Genomic DNA, 19,075 nt, shown 5'->3' on the forward strand with positions numbered 1-19,075 from the left:
GGGCGTGGCCGGACGACTCCTTCCACGTTACAGTAGCTCTGCCCTTATCCATCATGGCGAGCGTAAACGTCACCCAGCTCTACACTGCGAGTAGCGGCCGCCTAGTTGCATTGCTTTGCCTTAAAAGAGCAGGCTTGCCCGTACCTAAGATGGCGCCTGTCCGCTTCAATAAGATCCCCTGAAAAGCAAAGAAGCGCATCGCTCACCATTGACATCCGGGCTGGGTGGTGCCTCGCCTCCAGCCACGCCCCCATTCCCAGCGCGCTTTGCGCGGGGCTGACAGGTGGGGCTGGGTTTAGAGAACCCAAAATGGCGGACTTTGAGGATCGGGTGTCGGATGAAGAGAAGGTAATAAGTTGTCCAGGGAAGAGCAGAGGGCTGTTTCTGTGTTCTTCGGGCACAAAACGATTATTTTGTGCACACAGCGAAGCGGTATCCTGCTCCTCGGTTCTTGTTGCTGGTGTTTCTAAAGCTCCTGAAAGTGAAGCCTCGTGAGCTGAAGGTTCCTTTTACTTCCTCGATTTCGAGACACTCGTTTTCTCTACTTTCCCCCCACCCCACCCGTTGTGTCTCTTTTAATAAGTTAAACTGCAAGAACATTCTCCAGTGCCTCTTTCGACTGATGGGGGACTAAATTGTATGACAGGCTGTCCCCGATTTCCCGTTTTATTGACATCTTCCTTTGCTTTATGGGAAAATGAATACGCTCATCTACGATGCCGCTCTGATCGCCTGATATTTAGTTACCGGTTTATTTGTTTTACCGCTCCGGTATTTATTTACTACATCTTAATCTTGACTGTTTTATCGTCAGGACAACCTGTGGCGGGGATTGTGCTGTTCCTGTGAAGTGACAACCCTTATGAATGTTACTTTGCGCTTCTGCTGTTGCAGTGCCCCTTGAAGGAATTCCCTAGTGTAGGAGAAATCCCAACATTGTTAGCCTAACAAAATAACATTCCTAGCTAATAAATGTAGTATTGAACCCACAGTACTCATTTTGTTCTCTCGGGCACAGGTGAGTGATTTTTGTAGAGAGCTGAGGAGCAATTTGAAAGGATTGTTATCTCCGATGTATAAATTTCATTGTTGATCCTGGAGAAACAGGTTTTACGCATTTCAAAGCGATTAGGCAGGGTCAGCATTGGGGCAGAAGAAATGTGTGTGCCATATAGGAAGCTATATTTCTCAATCACTTTCAGCTATTCTATTGCCTGTCCAGTCTACAAACATGTCTCTTGATCTTTAATGGGATATGCTTTTGACCCAGGGAATGTTTTCTTTTGCATTTCTGCTATCCCATCAGAGCACCTCTCACATGGGAAGGAATACAAAGGAGTGCTACATCCAGGTTATGGAATTTGTTTGATCAAATAATAGTAGGTGTGCTTATACATGAATTATAAAAAATGTAATGAAATAATTGGCCTGTGCTTGAGGCAGGAGGTGGAAGCAGTTGAGTGACAGAAACAGTGTCATACAATTCAGTGAAGTCACATTAGTTCCCCCCCCCCTTAGCTCTCACCTGTGGCTCCTAGACACTTTCTGAGGAAATACAACCATCAAACCTTTTAGTGTTCTAATAAAGGTAATCTTATTTGCTTTCCACCAAAGAGTTTAGCTAGTGACTTGGAAGCAAATGTTTGATCTGCAACATAGCTGAGAGAACCATGCCAGGTAAAGAATGGCATGGGTGTATTTGTGTGAGAGCGCATACATACTACTGCAGCTAATACAGGGCATATACGGTGCCTACCTTTCTGTTTCTAATCAGTTTTCTTGTAACTAAGTTACTTGCAGGGAAGTGGAAATGGAAAATTCTGATTGCTTTACAGATAGATTTGATGAACTATTTTGCTCCTGGAGCTTTATCCTATAGTGTTCAATTTGAGGGGGGTGGAATATCCATGATTATGACATCTTGACAGGATATGAGAAACAAGGTGTGTGAATAATTGTCCGAGATCAAATATGGTAACTAGGCAGTTTCTTGTCTCTTCTTTCCAGTTGCACATAAGCAAATAGTGTAAGCATGCACATCATTTTTGTAGCTCTTCTCTGGTCATGGACAAGCATCTTAGAGCTAATTAGAATGATAGGGAAACATACAATCAGTGACTGCTTCTAATCTGCAGAAGTTGCATTTTTGCTTACTTTAGCTTACTTTGCCTACTATGGCAGATGACACAGAAAGTTGAACAGCAGCAAATGAGATGTTGTTTTTATACTGTAGGCCCAATCTTGGCATTTAATGACTTATATAGAGTTGTGCTAATTTCTCCACTGCCCAAATGCTATTCCTTTCAGTTTATAGTACTTAATTTAAATCTGAGTGAAAACAGTTCACAAAGAGCACAGCAAAGAGTTATTTATGCAAAACTACTGGCATAGTAAAGAGATGCAAAAAAAAAATTAGGCTGATGGCAGCATGAAACCTAGAATCTCTAAACTGTAGCAATAAATAACAAGGAAGTGTTCATTTGGATACATTGCATAGTTTAAAACCTGCAGGTTATATATTGGGAATTTCAGTTTTAAATGTAGTAAGATTGCTGTATGACATGGCAATGAATTGCTAATTCAGCAAAGGCTAGAATTACTGTAGTTACAATATTGATTGCAGTCTGTCTGAATATGTAGAGTCTGCATGTACCCATGACAACCCAAATAACCTTTATTTTGGTGCATTTTCTGCTCCAGAGAAGGGAATTTCTTTCAGCTTTGTTTTCATGTGAAAGTGAAGCAGATGGGGACCTGTCTGCATTAGTATGCTAAGAAAACAGAAGACAAATTTGCAGGTTGTTGAGAAGCTTGAAAATAGTGCTTACCACACCAAATAATCTAGAACTTTGCTTAGTTTAACAAAGGCAAATGCATTATTGTTTTTAGCTTAGCCATAGCTGCTATACCTTTATTTTTCTAAGGAAAGAATATAAGGCTGTGTGATTTAATGTATATGTTTGTTTTTCCCTTGCTGCCTGGACACATTCATTGCTGCTTCACATAGGCCTCCTGTCAGAGAGAATGGAAATGAAAATAGATTTCAGCACACTGCTGAACACACATGTTTTCATTAGTTGAGTTTGGATCTGAAATCTGAAAACAATCAAAAAAGTTTTAATACCTGTGATGAATTTGATAGGACTGTGTTTACCCCACAATAGATTTGTGTTTTAATATGTTGCTATTAGTTTGATTATAAAAGACTGCAAAAGGGTTGTATTCCTCCCCCCCCCCACTTTAAGTTTCTCACTTTGTCTGCTTGTTATTTTTGGGGTACCCCTGAGAGATAATTGTAGGTGAAGATGGTCAAATGAGGGAAAATGGGTATGATACTCTCGATTGAAATGAATCCTGGTGCTTGTTAGACAAAGTAATATGTTCTTTGAGCACAGTATTTGTAGGAGTGCTTTAATGCAACCAGAGTGTCATGCTTACTGCTTACAGATGCACTTTCTAATAAAAGCACATGCTATAGTTTGAAGGAGACTTTCAGCCATCTACGGCAATGCTCTGGAATGTCTTGGGGAAAATTACAGGGTAAACTTATTTCTAGACGTTGCTTTTCAGTCATTTTCACCAGGGAATTATTAATGCCCCCCAATTGACAGCAGTGGCAGCTTGGGAGTGGTGGGAGGATATACTCCATTCCTTGTTCTTCCTTTATACAGATTCATGTTTCAGAATCAAAATATAGCAGTCCATTTTCTTCCTTGGCATTCTGATATGATAGACACTATGTTCCAGTTCTGTTACATACACCAAAAAGCAGAGGAGGTTTTGTTCCGAGCTATGTGCCTCTCAGGGCTACATCTATGTGGGTGGAGTTTGGGGGGGGGAAGGAGGATAGGAGCAGGTTTCTTTTGGATAATATAGTGCTGCAGTATGTATTAGGCCAATTTGTGTGGTCCTCTTAGAATCATGACAGCACACCTGTGGATCTGTTTCAGGTCCAATGATGCTTACATGGGGGGTTGGGAGAGGGGAAGTACCTCTAGTGGGGGACACGTTGTGCTCCTTCTGGGGTAGTCTGTCCACCTTAGGTCCCCGCCCTGCACTCAGCTCTCACCTAGAAGCTGTCAGCATGAGAAAGTGGGCACGCTCCAGGAAACAGCTTCGATTGGTCGGCTAAACCAGGTGAGGGTGGCTGATGAGTTTCAAACCCTATATGGACTTCCCCTACATGCAAAGACAGGCTCTGGTGGAATGAGCAAATGGTGGGTCCAGTGGTCAAGAAGGTAGTTTCTACACATGTTGTAGAGGGAAATGAGGGGCAGATGGGGCTTGTCTACCTGGGAAGGTAGCCATAGGACATGGTACATCGGTTGCCAAATGTAATCTGTTCCGGAAGACCATTCGACTTCCGAAATGTTAAACAACTGAGACACAATAGGCAGTCAACAAATTCCATTGAGAAAATGGAGAAACAGGCCTCAGAAGCTGTTTGACTTCCGAGGCTCATTCGAAAATGGAAGCATTCACTTCTGTGTTTTCAGTGTTCGGGTTCCGAATCATTTGGCTTCCGAGATGCTCGAAAACTGAGATTCTACTGTACTCTGATCCTAAACCTCTGCTGCCTTGAGGGATATCTTTGGGAGAAGAAAATGCTAAGGGGTAAACCCTCCACAAATCCAGAATGGAGTCCCTAAGATGGTTGTATGGCACCTTGTACAGCTAAGCTGGTGGCATATGTATTGCTTTCCTTTCCTTTGGACCATATCAGTGGGGGGGGGGGTGTCTTGTCATCTGGGCAGCCCAGGACCTCCATACACGTTGCCCTGGCTTGCACCCTCGGGAGGTCACTTCACTGCTGGTAACACAGTGGTTTGATTTCACCCCCGGAGGCGCATACCATTCTCTCCTGAGACAGACGGATGCCAACAACAACAAAGCTTGTTTGTATCATCTAACTAGGCATGCTAATGTTTAAATACAATGAAATCTGCCTTGGATCCACTTCATGTGTTTTTTTTTCCCTCTGACATGCATTAAAATTTGGAAAAAGCATATAGATAGTAACTTTGTGTGATGGTGGGAGCGTATTTTTGCTGAGGCAAATGCCACTTGGGAAACTCGCATAGATCAGCTTCATCAACTGTGTAGGACAATTGAATACAGGCAGTAACCCAGGCTTCCTCAAACTTGGCCCTCCAGATGTTTTGAGACTACAATTCCCATCATCCCTGACCACTGGTCCTGCTAGCTAGGGATCATGGGAATTGTAGGCCAAAAACATATGGGGGGCCGAGTTTGAGGAAGCTTGCAATAACCATTTCATGCAGGGATTCTGTTCCCAGCCTCCATGCACGTTGATAGAGCATGTATAAGCACACCACACCCCGGTTCCACCTTCTTCTGGGTCCAAAAGGACCCACTCATCAACGATTGCATGTCAGTTGGACCTGCCTAAAATGGTCACCGTCAGTATATGAAGTTGGCTTTCATATCTATGGCTGTAATCCTATGTTTGCTTCCCTCAGAGAAAGTTTGGTTGCTTTATGTATATGTATTATTTTCGATGAGGTTTTTTTCAACCATCTTTATAGCCTATAAAACATGAAACTCATCCTATATCAATCGTCTAGGTATCCCTAATAACTCTTTAGATTGGTATCCTTTGTACTTTAGGAGGAATTTGAAGTCCCTCAGTCACCTCATAACTGTTCAAATTTCATGCTGACCTGGGGCATTTGCTTTCGTAACCAGGCATCCTCAACAAATGAATTGCATCACAGGCAACTGGTGACTGTGAGAGATATGCATATATACAGCAAGCACATAGATTTCTGAATCCCATTAAAAAAACCAAAAACTTTTGAGGCAATCTTGACAGAACTGCAGATATTCCTGAAGTCAACAGGAGAGAATTATTACTTCTGCCAAAGTCTATTATCTTATGATCAATAGTAAAAGAACTATTACTTGAAAATATTTTTTTTTCACTTTGAGTGCCATTTCACTCGATTTACTTGGATGTGCTCATTTGATGTGAAAACTAGGCCTCTTGATATAAAACGTGGAACTTAGGATCTTGATCACAAATTTTGGGGATGTTAAATTCATACATTGTGTACGCTTATGGAAGAGAGGACATGACAACTGATAGTAGATCATAAGAAATTTGTTTTAATACCAGAAGGGAAAATCTCTGTTCTTTTGGGTATCTATACCTGTAGCAGGTGTGTTAATGAGGAAGTTTCAACATCATAATCCTGTATAACAATGCTGCAGATGATAGAAAACATGACTAGGAAAGGTACAGAAGCTCTAACTTAGCTTGTCCCCTGTGGTTTAACAGTCTTTCAGTGACCCATTTTATGCATGTTGCAGTTTGCTGTTGCCCACCCCCCAAAAGATGAACATAACTAATTAGTTCAGGGTTTCTCAAATGAGATAATCAGGGACTTTCAAGGGCACCAGTTTGCACTGTTAACTGGATTGCAATATGACTCTGCTGTCGCTGTACTTATTGCAACCATGCATGTTGTGTGGCTTCAACTGTAGCCACTGCTAAAGATCTGTTTAAGAGCACAGACTGAAGCCCATCTGATTTATTTGCAGGTGCGTATAGCTGCAAAATTCATCACTCATGCACCTCCTGGAGAATTCAATGAAGTGTTTAATGGTAAGTTAAAAAACCAAAATGATTCATATAAGTTCTCCATTTTATCAGTTAACAAAATAATCATTGAATGCCTATGAGGCGATACTGAACTATTTAAGACCAAAGTTCTTAAATAGGGAATAAATAAATAAACTCGCCTTTAAAATGTCTTCTGTACTAAAAATTGTGGATTGCTTGGGTCTTGGCTTTTCATGGTCTTTCATTTTATATACGTAGGCCTGTCCCCAACATCTTATTTTTTGTGTGACAGGGCAGTTGGGGCTATGTTGCTATGTTGCTGCCTGGTTCAAGTAGTTGGGAAGGAAGATAAAACTACATATGCTGCTTCCTGCTAAGTGAACATGAATGCTTTCGTGGTGCCAATATACATGTAAAGTGGGAACTTCAGTTGTTGTTACTTATTATTTATTAAATTTGTATACTGCACTTCATCCATAGATATCTCAGGGCAGTTCACAACATAGTTACCTCCAGTAGTTCATAAAGAAGAAGTGATCAGGAGCAGCACTTGAACTGCCCAAGTCACACTTGTATTTTTGTCAACTGCCCCTTAGTAACTTACAAGATTATTGGTCTTCTCTGCATTCATGGAAATGCAAAATTTCGCGCACAAAACTTATCTGTCCTCCAGTGCAACACACTTACTTTTTCTTTTAGAAGCTCTCACATTCCTAAAGATGAGAACTATTTTTGTGAACAATTTTTTTTTGTATCCAATCCAAACAGTTTGTTGTTGTTATCTGTGTGCTAGTAAACATTATATTGAAGCAGTGCAATTGTTGCTCATCTTTATGACTGTTTTCTTCTTCTTCTTTAGATGTCCGGTTGCTGCTTAACAATGACAATCTCCTTAGGGAAGGGGCGGCCCAGTAAGTACTCTTTATTTTATGTTAAGATCTGTGTTGGCTCAAGCTATGCAATTTGTTCATAAACCACTTCAGTAAAGCTTGAAATAGGAATGATGGAGGGATTGTTGTACATAAATGTTTCCAATATTGAAGTGAGTTTGTTCACTATAAAGCTGCCAACTATAGAAATTGTATGCTTTCTGCAGTGGTGAAATATTAATAAAGGTAAAGGGACCCCTGACCATTAGGTCCAGTCGTGTCCGACTCTGGGGTTGCGGCGCTCATCTTGCATTACTGGCCGAGGGAGCCAGTGTACAGCTTCTGGGTCATGTGGCCAGCATGACAAAGCCGCTTCTGGCAAACCAGAGCAGCGCACAGAAACACCATTTACCTTCCCGCCAGAGCAGTACCTATTTATTTACAGTGGTGCCCCGCTAGACGAATGCCTCGCTTGACGAAAAACTCGCTAGACGAAGGCATTCATCTAGCGGAAGGCAGCTCCACAAGACGAAAAAGTCTATGGGGCTGCCTCGCAAGACGAACATTTTTCGTCTAGCGAAAGCGCGGCTTGCATTGCCGCTTCACTAGACGAAAAACCCGCTAGACGAAAATTTTCGCAGAACGAATTATTTTTGTCTAGCGGGGCACCACTATACTTGCACTTTGACGTGCTTTCGAACTGCTAGGTGGGCAGGAGCTGGGACCAAGCAACGGGAGCTCACTCCGTCCTGGGGATTCGAACCGCCGACCTCCTGTTCAGCAAGCCCTAGGCTCTGTGGTTTTAACCCACAGTGCCACCCACGCCCCTGAAATATTAATAGAGGGCCATAATTTGCAAATATGTTTGAACACAGTAGGGTTATGTGTTTTCTTTCTGCAGAGTCAGGATCTAACTTGTTTTCTGTCTCTTACAGTGCATTTGCCCAGTACAACATGGATCAGTTCACTCCTGTGAAGATAGAAGGCTATGATGATCAGGTAAATTATTCTCCTTTTGATTCTCCATGGTGTTTGCATATTGAACTTCATGGGTAACTAGATATTAAGACCTCTTCTGTGCCTGGTCTCCCCCACCCCCTTTATGCTTGCAAAATGCTTGTTCTTGTGAGAATGATTAAAGGTTGGAGATCTTGGGATGTCATTCAGGTTGCATATATTGGCACTGGACACCATGTGTGTGGTGAAGGAGAGAATTTTGAACATGTCTGTATTTTAAAGCACTATAAAAAGTGTAGTACTGTTTTAAAATGTGGCGCAGTACTGCTTTAAAGTATTGAATCTGGTGAGAAGCTGAAGAGATTATTGCTGGCTTCACTGCTTGCTGCCCAAAACCTCCTCCAACTCCCCCTGCAGGAACAGGAAGCTCTATAGCCTCAGGAGGGGTGGAATAGGGTGAAGACAAGACACCACCCCAGCTAAGGGGAATGTGACTTCTGGCTACATGTTGGGGAAAGCAAGCAGGTGATTCATCATGCGCACAAGCTTTCCTTAAATTTCCTTAAACCATATGTTCCCTCCCCCTGCCATACCTCTTGCCATCTCTTTACTCCTCCAATGGATTGAATCGTCAAGCAGCAACTAAGCATGGCTGGCTTTAATGCCTTTAAGGCAGTATCCTCTTGAACAAACTGTAGGTATCCAGCACAGCCTCGAAACCTCTTGAGGTCCAAAGGTGGACTTGAGAGATGATACCAGCAAGGTAGTGAAGCAAGAAGAGGGCAGCTGGAGCAAAGGGAGAAAATGCTTAATCAAGGGCATTGAGGTGGGTTGACAATGATGGGAGGGGATGGGAAGGGCTTACCAAGTTTTATGGAGAATATACTAATTAATGTTGAGTTTGAAAAGAGATATAAGGCTTCCTGTTCAGCAAAGCTGTTGAGTAGTCTCTTCCTTGAGGAAGATGCTTGCCTCATAGGGGTTTTCCACCTTCCCAGGAAGCTGGTGGTGGTGCAGGGTTACACATCAGCCACTGATATGATCGAGTTTTGTGCTTCTGCCTTTCCTTAACTTGGCCCTTTCAGAATTGGGTTACTTAACCTTTCTCAAGGGTTTCTGTTTGACCTGCAGAGATACAAAGAATAATCAGAAGTCATTAATTAATATAAAGTAAAAACCACCCTGTACTGATGCTTCCATCTGCGAAGCAGAAAAACCAATTTCTGATTGTGCATTTAATAAAGCAGAATTTGTATAGGATTTTCTGTATGCACAGTATTGTCTAAGCTCTAATCTCTTCAAAAGAGAGGCAATAGGTGCTTAATATAAATTGTTATTGGAGGAAGAAGAGTTTCTCTTTAGGGTGTCACAGTAAGTTTTGTTCACTTTGGAATAATGTATTAAGACTCTTGCAAACAGAAGGATCTGTCTTTTTTTTTAATGTACAGTGGTACCTCAAGTTTGCAAACTTTACCTCGGTCTAAGAACAGAATCTGAATGGTAGAAGGGCACCGGCGTTGGGAGGCCTCATTAGGGAAAGTGCGCCCCTGTTTAAGAATGGTTTCGGTTTAAGAACGGACTTCCGGAATGGATTAAGTTCGTAAACCGAGGCACCACTGTACCTGAAATGAGCCAAGGAAGCCTGTAAGAAGGTGCATTCACAATGGCTTGCCAGTGTTCTCACTACCTGTATAATAGTTTTGTTTTTTTTCTTTTAAAGGTTTTAATTACAGAACATGGTGATCTTGGTAATGGTCGATTTCTAGACCCAAGGAACAAGCTTTCCTTTAAATTTGATCATTTAAGGAAAGAAGCAAGTGATCCCCAGCCAGAGGACACAGATGCAGCGCTGAAGACCTGGAGAGATGCCTGTGATGGTGTACTAAGGGCCTATGTGAAAGATCACTATCCACATGGCTTCTGTACTGTTAAGTATCCAATGGTCTTCTCTGGTGACTCATTGTTCTTATGTTGACTAATGTAAAGAACAGAAATACTTTGACTCTACCAGTGATATAGATGTTGTTAGCTAACATTATTAGCGCCTTGTTTTTTCTGTTGAAATGGGAGGTTTAAAAAGTGTGTGTGCTACTTACACATGGCCTAGAAATATGAAAGCTGAATTAAATAACCTTGAAATGTATTTTATAGGCTTCAACCAACTCCAGCATCTTCCCTATTCTGGCTACAAAATGGAACCAAAATATTCCCTCCCTTTCCCCCTTGACAGAAGGAAAAGTATAAAATGGTGTTGTGCTTAAATGACATACAGTGCGTGTCTGACATTTAAGCAAAATGGAAGAGAATCCATTTGGATATGCAGGCAAAAAGGGAGTATAGGATAACAAATTGGCACCCAAATAATACATCTTTAGTCAGGAAAGCAAGCTGTTGTGTTTCAGCCTGGTACTCTTTAGAATTGGTTTTACCAAGAAATAGGGTGCCCTTTGGATGTTACAGCTGTTGCATGGGAGCTGTTTTTCCATGGGTTTATTACATGGTATTGATACAGTATTTACAAGTCTGCCAGCACATGGACAGGACCATTTGCATCACTCTTGCTACACAGTTGTCATCTGACTGAACTTGAGATGACAGTTGGGTGGCAATTTGTCTGCTGCTCGTGGTGGCGGGCCATGTCTGGAATAAACCTACAGAAAAGTGTATCCCACTCTAAAGCCAGCTGAGTTTGAAGTTTTTGTGTTCTCTTATGTAAGCTTCTCTTCTGGAAATAGGTTTACAGTAAGACAATAGATGGGCAGCCAACAGTCATTGCTTGCATTGAGAGTCACCAGTTTCAGCCCAAAAACTTCTGGTAAGCATGTCTCTGATACATTATCTTTATTAAGCACATCTTATCCTTCATGGTTTGAAAAAGGGAACTATCTGCTGTCACTTAATGGACCACCTTCTCTGGAAGTTTAAATTCCTCAGGGGCCAAACTATGTGGACATTAAAAATGCAAATAACATCAGGTGGGGGCTGATAATCTTAATCGTAGCAGGTGTAGAGGGGGGATTTAACCCTTCCATCCTTTGAAGCTGGAATTTGCATTTGTGTGAAATCACCCATTGGCATTAATAGGGGATTTCCACCCAGAGCAAGTCTCACCTTAAGAGGAAGGATTTTCTTCAAAACCAAAGCACATGATGAAAGGCTTTGTCTCCTGTGATCCTGATAATCAGGTCCCATCTATGGTCTCAGAATTTTTTAAAAAAAACCAACCTGCATGTGAAATACAAAGAGGCATTTAATATCTAATTTAGCTGAATCAGAAGAGAGGCAGTAGCCTTACTTGTTTCAAAGCCCAAAGGCCTTAACTGTTGTTTTAATCTACTGTCAGAATAAATTACCACAGGCAAATCATTTGTGTTTTGGACTAAGAACACACTCCTACTGCTCTTTCGTATAACTCAATTTTGCCTATTTCGTTATAATTAATGAAAACAGTAGTTCACTGGAAGCTCTGCTTTCAGAATGTGGATAGATTTCAGCTGTGAAGTAGTGTTCATCTGCATAGGAGTTGTCAGCTATATAAATTCCAAGCAAATCTGCCTTGAACAAGTGAGACCAGTAAACAGTTAGCCTGCTTCAATAAACCTATGGTGGAGGAAGGACTTGTCCAGTTCACTTTTGCTATAAGGAGCTGTTTGGTCACTGCAAGTGTTGTGCTCTGTTTCTGTGTAGGAATGGGCGATGGAGGTCAGAATGGAAGTTTACCATCACACCACCTACAGCTCAGGTGGTTGCAGTACTCAAGATCCAGGTGAGTTATACAGAAGCAATGCCAGCAAATGCAGTGAGGCTTCCTTCAGCAGTTTCTACATGTCTTGGCTTAAATAAAACCTTTCAGTTTAGTCTAGAATGATGAAATTAGTGCTTTGTTGGTTGGTACCTTCCCAGAGTAGAACATTCGAAGCTACAAGTTAACATGCTTGACTGCATAAAAAGGCTCTCACTGATTTGCATGGCCAAGATGAAATGTGCTGGAGCATGATGCAGCCACACTTTAGTGTTTAAGGCAACAAAGCCCTGCATTCTGCTTTATCTACAATACAATTGAAATTGAGACTAACTGACTCTTTTAAAAAGCTTATCGGCGGCAAAGTCTTTGTCTAATTGGCCATGGTGATTCTTCATGATACAATGGCTGTTCAAAAAGAAAGATATTAGTCAGATCATTTTTTAAAAGACTTTTGGGAAATAATGCATATTATGAGAAGAGGCTAAAGTGCTGCTGAGATGTTTAGCTTTGGGGTTGGGAGGTGGAGCTTTCCCTTCCGCTTATACAGTACTTAGCACAACATAGTCCCCCAGGCAGTGTTAGAGGCTTAAATTCTACTTAAAACTATGGGTTTTATTTTAATCTAGGTGCATTACTATGAAGATGGTAATGTGCAGCTGGTGAGTCACAAAGACATACAGGATTCTGTAGCAGTGTCGGTGAGTGCAGCAAGTTTCCTTTACATACTACATATAATTTTGCTTTCAAACTTGGGAGGAGGACAGGGAAGAGAGGGAAGGCTTTTACTGAAGTGAGTACCATTCTAAAGTAGAAAACCAGTACCATGAACTGCTTATTTAGAAGGAGCAATGCAGGAAGGCATGCTCTATAGATGAATTCATATGTCCAAAATCACTCTATGCTTGAGGGGGTGTTTCTCTGAGGGAGCTCTGCCATTAAGGGGCTGCAGGTCTATGTTGCTTTCTCTGGTCTCATCCCTGGCATCTGCAGGGAGGAGCCTACATGTGTATGCTTTCTTAGGATGACATTTTCAGTTCCCTTAGATATTTACATGCATAGCCCCTGGAGATATTCATGTCTAACACATGGATATCGGGGAGAACTGTGTGACCTTGGGAGTGGGGACTGTTTCTATCACTCAGGCCAACCTTAAATATTCAAGCAGTTGTTGATGAGTGTTTGTGGGCAGCAGGGCATTTCTAAGAAACACTCCAGGCTTCAGGAAGTATTCTTTCTCCAGACTTAATGTCCGGAAGAACAGCTTTATCTACATGCTGTACCACATGCATACCTTCTCTCAATATATTTTATCACAATCCCAGAATTGCATAGAAACCATGTTTTTATTGAACAGTGCTAAAGCATACTTGTCCAATTTCCACAATAATTTCCAGATTACATAAAATAATTTAAAAATGTCCAGTAGCACCTTAGAGACCAGGTTTGTTCTGGGTATAAGCTTTTGTGTGTATGCACACTTCTTCAGATACACTGAAACAGAAGTCACCAGATATAGTGGGAGGGTGGGGTGGGGTTTTTCTCAGAAGGGTCGTAGGAGATGGGTGATCTGATATAATGGTCTGGTGACTTCTGTTTCAGTGTATCTGAAGAAGTGTGCATGCACATGAAAGCTTATACCCAGAACAAACTTAGTTGGTCTCTTAAGGTGCTACTTGACAAATTTTTTTTATTTTGACTGCGTCAGACCAACATGGCTACCTACCTGAATCTAGTTCCAGATTACATATCATTGTTCCCTGTTCCCAAAATTTTAATCTTCAGTGTATTGCTGGAGGGGGTGGAGAGAGAGATCGGGTCATATGTTTGATCTCTTAAGTTGTGTTTTCCTACAAAGGACAGCATTCTCTGCCTAAAACTTGCTGATTTTTTAAACTATGTAGCAAAGGAATTTTAAAACATTCACTGTAGTGGTTTTCAAAACACTTAACAGATACACTAACCAATTCCATTAGTTAGTAATCTATTTAAAAATAAATCAAAATATAATGTCTATAATTGACTATATCTTGAGGGATTGGGAGCTTTGCTACTCATGTTCACTCCAAAGTTTGGGTGGGAATGTGAGTTCCCCATGGAACTTTTAGATGTTGACCTTGTGTTGATATGCTAATTGTTGCCTGTTCATCTTTATAGAATGATGTCCAAACAGCCAAGGAGTTTATTAAAATCATTGAACATGCAGAAAATGAGTACCAGGTAAGAGTATTGATCTTTATTGATATTTGTTTTAAATTAACGCCTTTAGATTACAGAAAGAACATTTTATATTCTAAGCTGCATCCATTTATTGCATCTATACCCCACCTTTGTTCTGTAATAGAACACAATAGCGGCTTTCATTGGATTTCCATGCAGTCTGTCGTCCAGACACTGCCTGGATCTGCTAAGCTTCAGCAAGGTTCCCATGTCCAAGGCCCTTCATGCAATGCCCTATGATAATCTGTGTATTATCTCCCCATTTATGTATTTATTTAGTTACTGGATGCACCATAACTGACAAGGGATGTACTTTTTCTTCTCTATACAGTCATACATGTGGCTGGTGCCCATTGGGTCTGGTAGGACAGAAGGCAAAGAAGCCAACAGGAGGTGGAGCCAGAGGCAATGACAGGCAGAGCCAACTAATCCTAGTTTTGTTCCCTGCCCACCTCCTTGCTAAGTTCTGCAAAGGCAACACTGAGACTGAGGGGGAAGAAGCCAACAGAGACTGAGGGGGAAGAAGCCTCCTGGACTAGTTGTAAGATGGGGGGTGGCTAAAGAGGAAATGTTAGTTGGTGGGACAGTGCTTCAATTGTCCTAATGGACCAGCCTCCACTGCATGCATAATTACAGGGTTTATATACAGTCGTACCTCTGGATACAAACGCTGCATGTTGCGTTCGTCACAGGTTACGAATGCACCAAATCCAGAAGTACTGGAACGGGTTACTTCCGGGTTCTGCGGTTTGCACATGCGCAGAAGCACCAAATCGCATCACACACATGCGCAGACGCGGCGCTTCAGGATACGCGCTGCTCATGTTGTGAACGGGGCTCCGGAACGGATCCGGTTCGCAACCAGAGGTACCACTGTAATTATACAAATTGCCTAATAAAGAAAGATCTGGGGCAGGATTTAAGAGTGAATATAACGATAGAATAGAACAGAATTCTAAAGAGTAGACTCGAGAACAGAAACTCACGAGCAACAATTCCTTTCCCCATTTCCATCCTTACTGATTTGACTCATAACTCCAGGAAATGGATACTTCCCCCATCATTGTACTGTACACTAGGGGCCTGGTTTCTGACCTGGCTTCCCCCTCCCCTCCAATGAAGTAGACAGTAGGGCATGACTATGTTGGTAAGTTATTTCAGAATAATTCGTAATTGCAAATGTCTTATTTTTCCAGAACATAAGCCTGTAGGTTAGGCACAGGGAACCTCTAGCCTGCCAGGCTTCTAAATCTGGCCCCTAGCACTCGCCCTACACTGCACCCTCTATATATAATGGTACAAATTCAGACACTTTTACCTTACATGTCTACTGGATACTTCTACAATTTCCAGGGACATCATACAGTTGTCAGTGTATTTTATATCATGATCAAGAAAGTTATAAGCTACTTATCTCGGGTTTGCTGAGAAACAGATTTGTAGTGCCAGCTTTCAGCTGTTACAATGGGCAGCGAAACCTCTACCCGTGGACTTTGTGCCCATGTCTGCAGTCATGAGCAGTGTGAGCTATAGGAATTTCAGTGATCTCATATATGACGTTCAAAGGTTGCTGCATTGGTGCAGTCAGCGTTCCATATGCAGGAGGAAAGGGGGAAGTATCATAGCAGAACTGGAGGAAACAATACACTTGTCATTCAAAATTAGAGTGGCTCCAAGTACAGAGTAGTGTTGGAGCCCTGTCCAGATCAGTGTGTGGCAGTACTATTGACAAGTCTTTAGACCGTGTTAAGTAGGGTGTGGGCAACAGATCCATTGTGTAGGAAGAGGCTATTTTTAAGGCACAAATGTGCCTCTTTTGCTTTTGAAATCCAGTCACCCCCATCCTTTTTTCTGCATGATTGCAACAATTCTGGATTTAAGCACATGGATCTTCTGTTACCACTAGTCTGGCTCTTGGTTGTCATTGTTAACCATGCCACTCACCCTAAGATCCCAGAGTGGATTGCAACACTTTAAACTACAACATGAAAAACAGTTTTAAAATTTACAATTACAAAAATCACCATCATAAGAAATAGTGTGTGTCCTGAAAGTATACATTTCATGTGGGGTTCTTTTTAAAGGAACAAAGGAAGCTGCCTTGTACAGAGTCAAATCATTGGTTCATCTAACTGCACTGTATACCAGGGGTCAGCAAAATTTTTCAGCAGGGGGCTGGTCCCCTGTCCCTCAGACCTTGTGTGGGGCCGGACTGTATTTTGGAAAAAAAGTATGAACGAATTCCTATGCCCCACAAATAACCCAGAGATGCATTTTAAATATAAGCACACATTCTACTCATGTAAAAACACCATGCAGGCCCCACAAATAACCCAGAGATGCATTTTGAATAAAAGGACACATTCTACTCATGTAACAACACGCTGATTCCCGGACTGTCCGTGGGCCGGATTTAGAAGGCAATTGGGCCTCATCTGGCCCCTGGGCCTTAGTTTGGGGACCCTTGGTCTATACTGACTGGCAGGGTTTCAGGCAGGATACTTTCCCAGCCCTATCTGGAAGTGCTTGAGATTGAACCTGAAACCTGTATGTAGATACACTACTAATGAAGTGTGGCCTTTCCCCAAAGAAAGGAGTCCTAATGCTTCTTTCTTTGCTGTACAGTGTACTAATTTCATGGGTGAGCCTTCATTCAGAAGCTTGCATTGAGGGGACATAGAAAGGCTATACTGTACAGTCGTACCTCAGCTCCCGAACGCCTTGGGAGTTGAACATTTCGGCTCCCGAACGATTGAAAACTGGAAGTGAGTGTTCTGGTTTTTGAATGTTCTTTTGGAAGCTGAACATCCAACGGGGCTTCCACAGTTTCCAATTGGCTGCAGGAGCTTCCCACAGCCAATCAGAAGCCGCGCATTGGAAGTCGAACATTTCGGAAGTGGAACAGACTTCCGGAACAGATTCTGTCCGACTTCCAAGGTATGACTGTACTTCTACATTTGTTTGGCCATGTTGGCTGAGTATACCAAGGGGTAGCAAAAACTTGTGAAGAGATAACCAGTCTTAAGGGAACTTGTTTATGTAGCATCAAGCTCTAACCTCTAGCTCACTAACTTGTTTACAGACAGCAATCAGTGAAAATTATCAGACAATGTCAGATACCACGTTCAAAGCCTTACGTCGCCAACTGCCTGTCACCCGTACCAAGATTGACTGGAACAAAATCCTCAGCTACAAGATCGGCAAGGAAATGCAGAATGCTTAAGGACGGAGCAGAGGTGGTGTAGGCAATGTTAGCATGCAAAGAAAGCAAAGCAAAGGTGGTCCTTTGCCAAGTAGGTGGGTTCTCTAGTATGTTGGCACCTGCCTAGGGCTTTCAGACTTAACAGGTTTTCTAGCCTTATGGAGGACTGTCAACACATAGCATTGTCTTGTTTTCAGTTTCCCTGCCATGTAAATGTAAATTCCCTTTGTAAAAGTAATCCTGCATTTCCTAGTAGGCTTTCTTCATTTGGCCACTTGGGGATTAGCACGATCTGTCCTTATATTGGTTGGTAAACTTCTTTGCTGAGGAAGTCCTTCTAGAAATGCAGGCTGGGCAATGCTGGAAATATTGTTTCCTTGCCATCAGTCCAGTTATTGTATTCAGTTTAATGGGACTGCTGGTAGCTTTAAGGTGTTGCACTGCACCAGATACAACTTGTCATGACCTGTTCACCCCTCCCCCCCCAAAAAACTGCCAATCGCCACCTAGCAATATCCTCTAGGCTTAGCTTTTCATGTTTGCAGGTTGTTTACAAGATTTCTCCCAGAAATCCCAAGAAGGCCAGGTCCTCTGGAAACGTGTTTTTGGGGGGGAGTTGTTTTTGTTTTTTAAATCCAAAGACTTGAGCCACATTCTCTTCAAGTGAACTACTTTTTTCTTTGTTCTTTCCTGGAAGTACGGTTAATTTAGACATCTGCATTTTTACAGGATGGGTTCTCCATTTTCCTTTTTTAATACTTGTCTGATTGCTGCAGAGATGTTTTGTTTAGATGGAGGAAGAAATTACAGAAATGAAAAACTGTAAATGTTTCAGGAACTTTGGGTTTCTTGTGCTTTAATGCTTTGTGGCAAGTTCATTGCATTTGTACCAGAGATGTATGAATGGACGTGTCTAAATGGTCAATAAAAGATTTGCACCAAAGCATTTCTTTGTGTCACCAGTCTTTTGACATGCTCAGAAAACACTAATTGGTTGACTATTTGTTGAGATTTTAAATCCTTAAAAACTTTGGCGATACTGGGAATTGGTTCCTAACATGAGAATGTTTGCTAAATTGGACCAAAGGCCATTTAGTCCTGAATGCCAATTCTGATACCAGCTCGCCAACCATCCTTTGTTGTTTTATTCCCAACCCATTTTCTCTGATTGCAGTATTTATCAGGGGTAATCATTATTGCTGGATCTTTATAGCAAGCTTTCTACTAAGATCCCATTATTTATATCCTTGGTCACTAAAAACAAATCTAGGCCCTGTCATTCCACATAGTATGTTTCTGAAAACTTATTTTTTTCTTTATTGATTTTTGTTCATCACTGCTTGCAGGGGAATCATGTATAGTTCATGGCAGTGAACAGTATAAAATAAAATATAATGCATCAGTAGATCAGACTCAGTAGATCAGATGGTTATATCAATATAGCAAGATGACCCTTTTGGAAAAGCCTGGGTGAACAGGTAAGTTTTAAGCAGGCACCTAAA

The 19,075-nt window shown here is 41.8% G+C and overlaps 1 protein-coding gene across 1 annotated transcript; it reads left to right on the plus strand.

Moving 5' to 3' along the window:
* The first annotated feature begins 206 nt into the window (after nucleotides 1-206).
* On the plus strand, nucleotides 207-18,519 carry CAPZA1 (capping actin protein of muscle Z-line subunit alpha 1). Its single transcript, XM_033152959.1, has 10 exons — nucleotides 207-348; nucleotides 6,562-6,625; nucleotides 7,443-7,494; nucleotides 8,388-8,451; nucleotides 10,130-10,336; nucleotides 11,145-11,224; nucleotides 12,097-12,175; nucleotides 12,781-12,852; nucleotides 14,309-14,371; nucleotides 17,454-18,519. Exons 1-10 carry the CDS (start codon nucleotides 310-312, stop codon nucleotides 17,592-17,594), a joined length of 861 nt encoding a protein of 286 aa, XP_033008850.1. The 5' UTR covers nucleotides 207-309; the 3' UTR covers nucleotides 17,595-18,519.
* The last annotated feature ends 556 nt before the right edge of the window (nucleotides 18,520-19,075 follow it).

Source organism: Lacerta agilis, chromosome 6 (genome assembly GCF_009819535.1).
Source record: "Lacerta agilis isolate rLacAgi1 chromosome 6, rLacAgi1.pri, whole genome shotgun sequence".
Lineage (NCBI taxonomy): Eukaryota > Metazoa > Chordata > Lepidosauria > Squamata > Lacertidae > Lacerta > Lacerta agilis.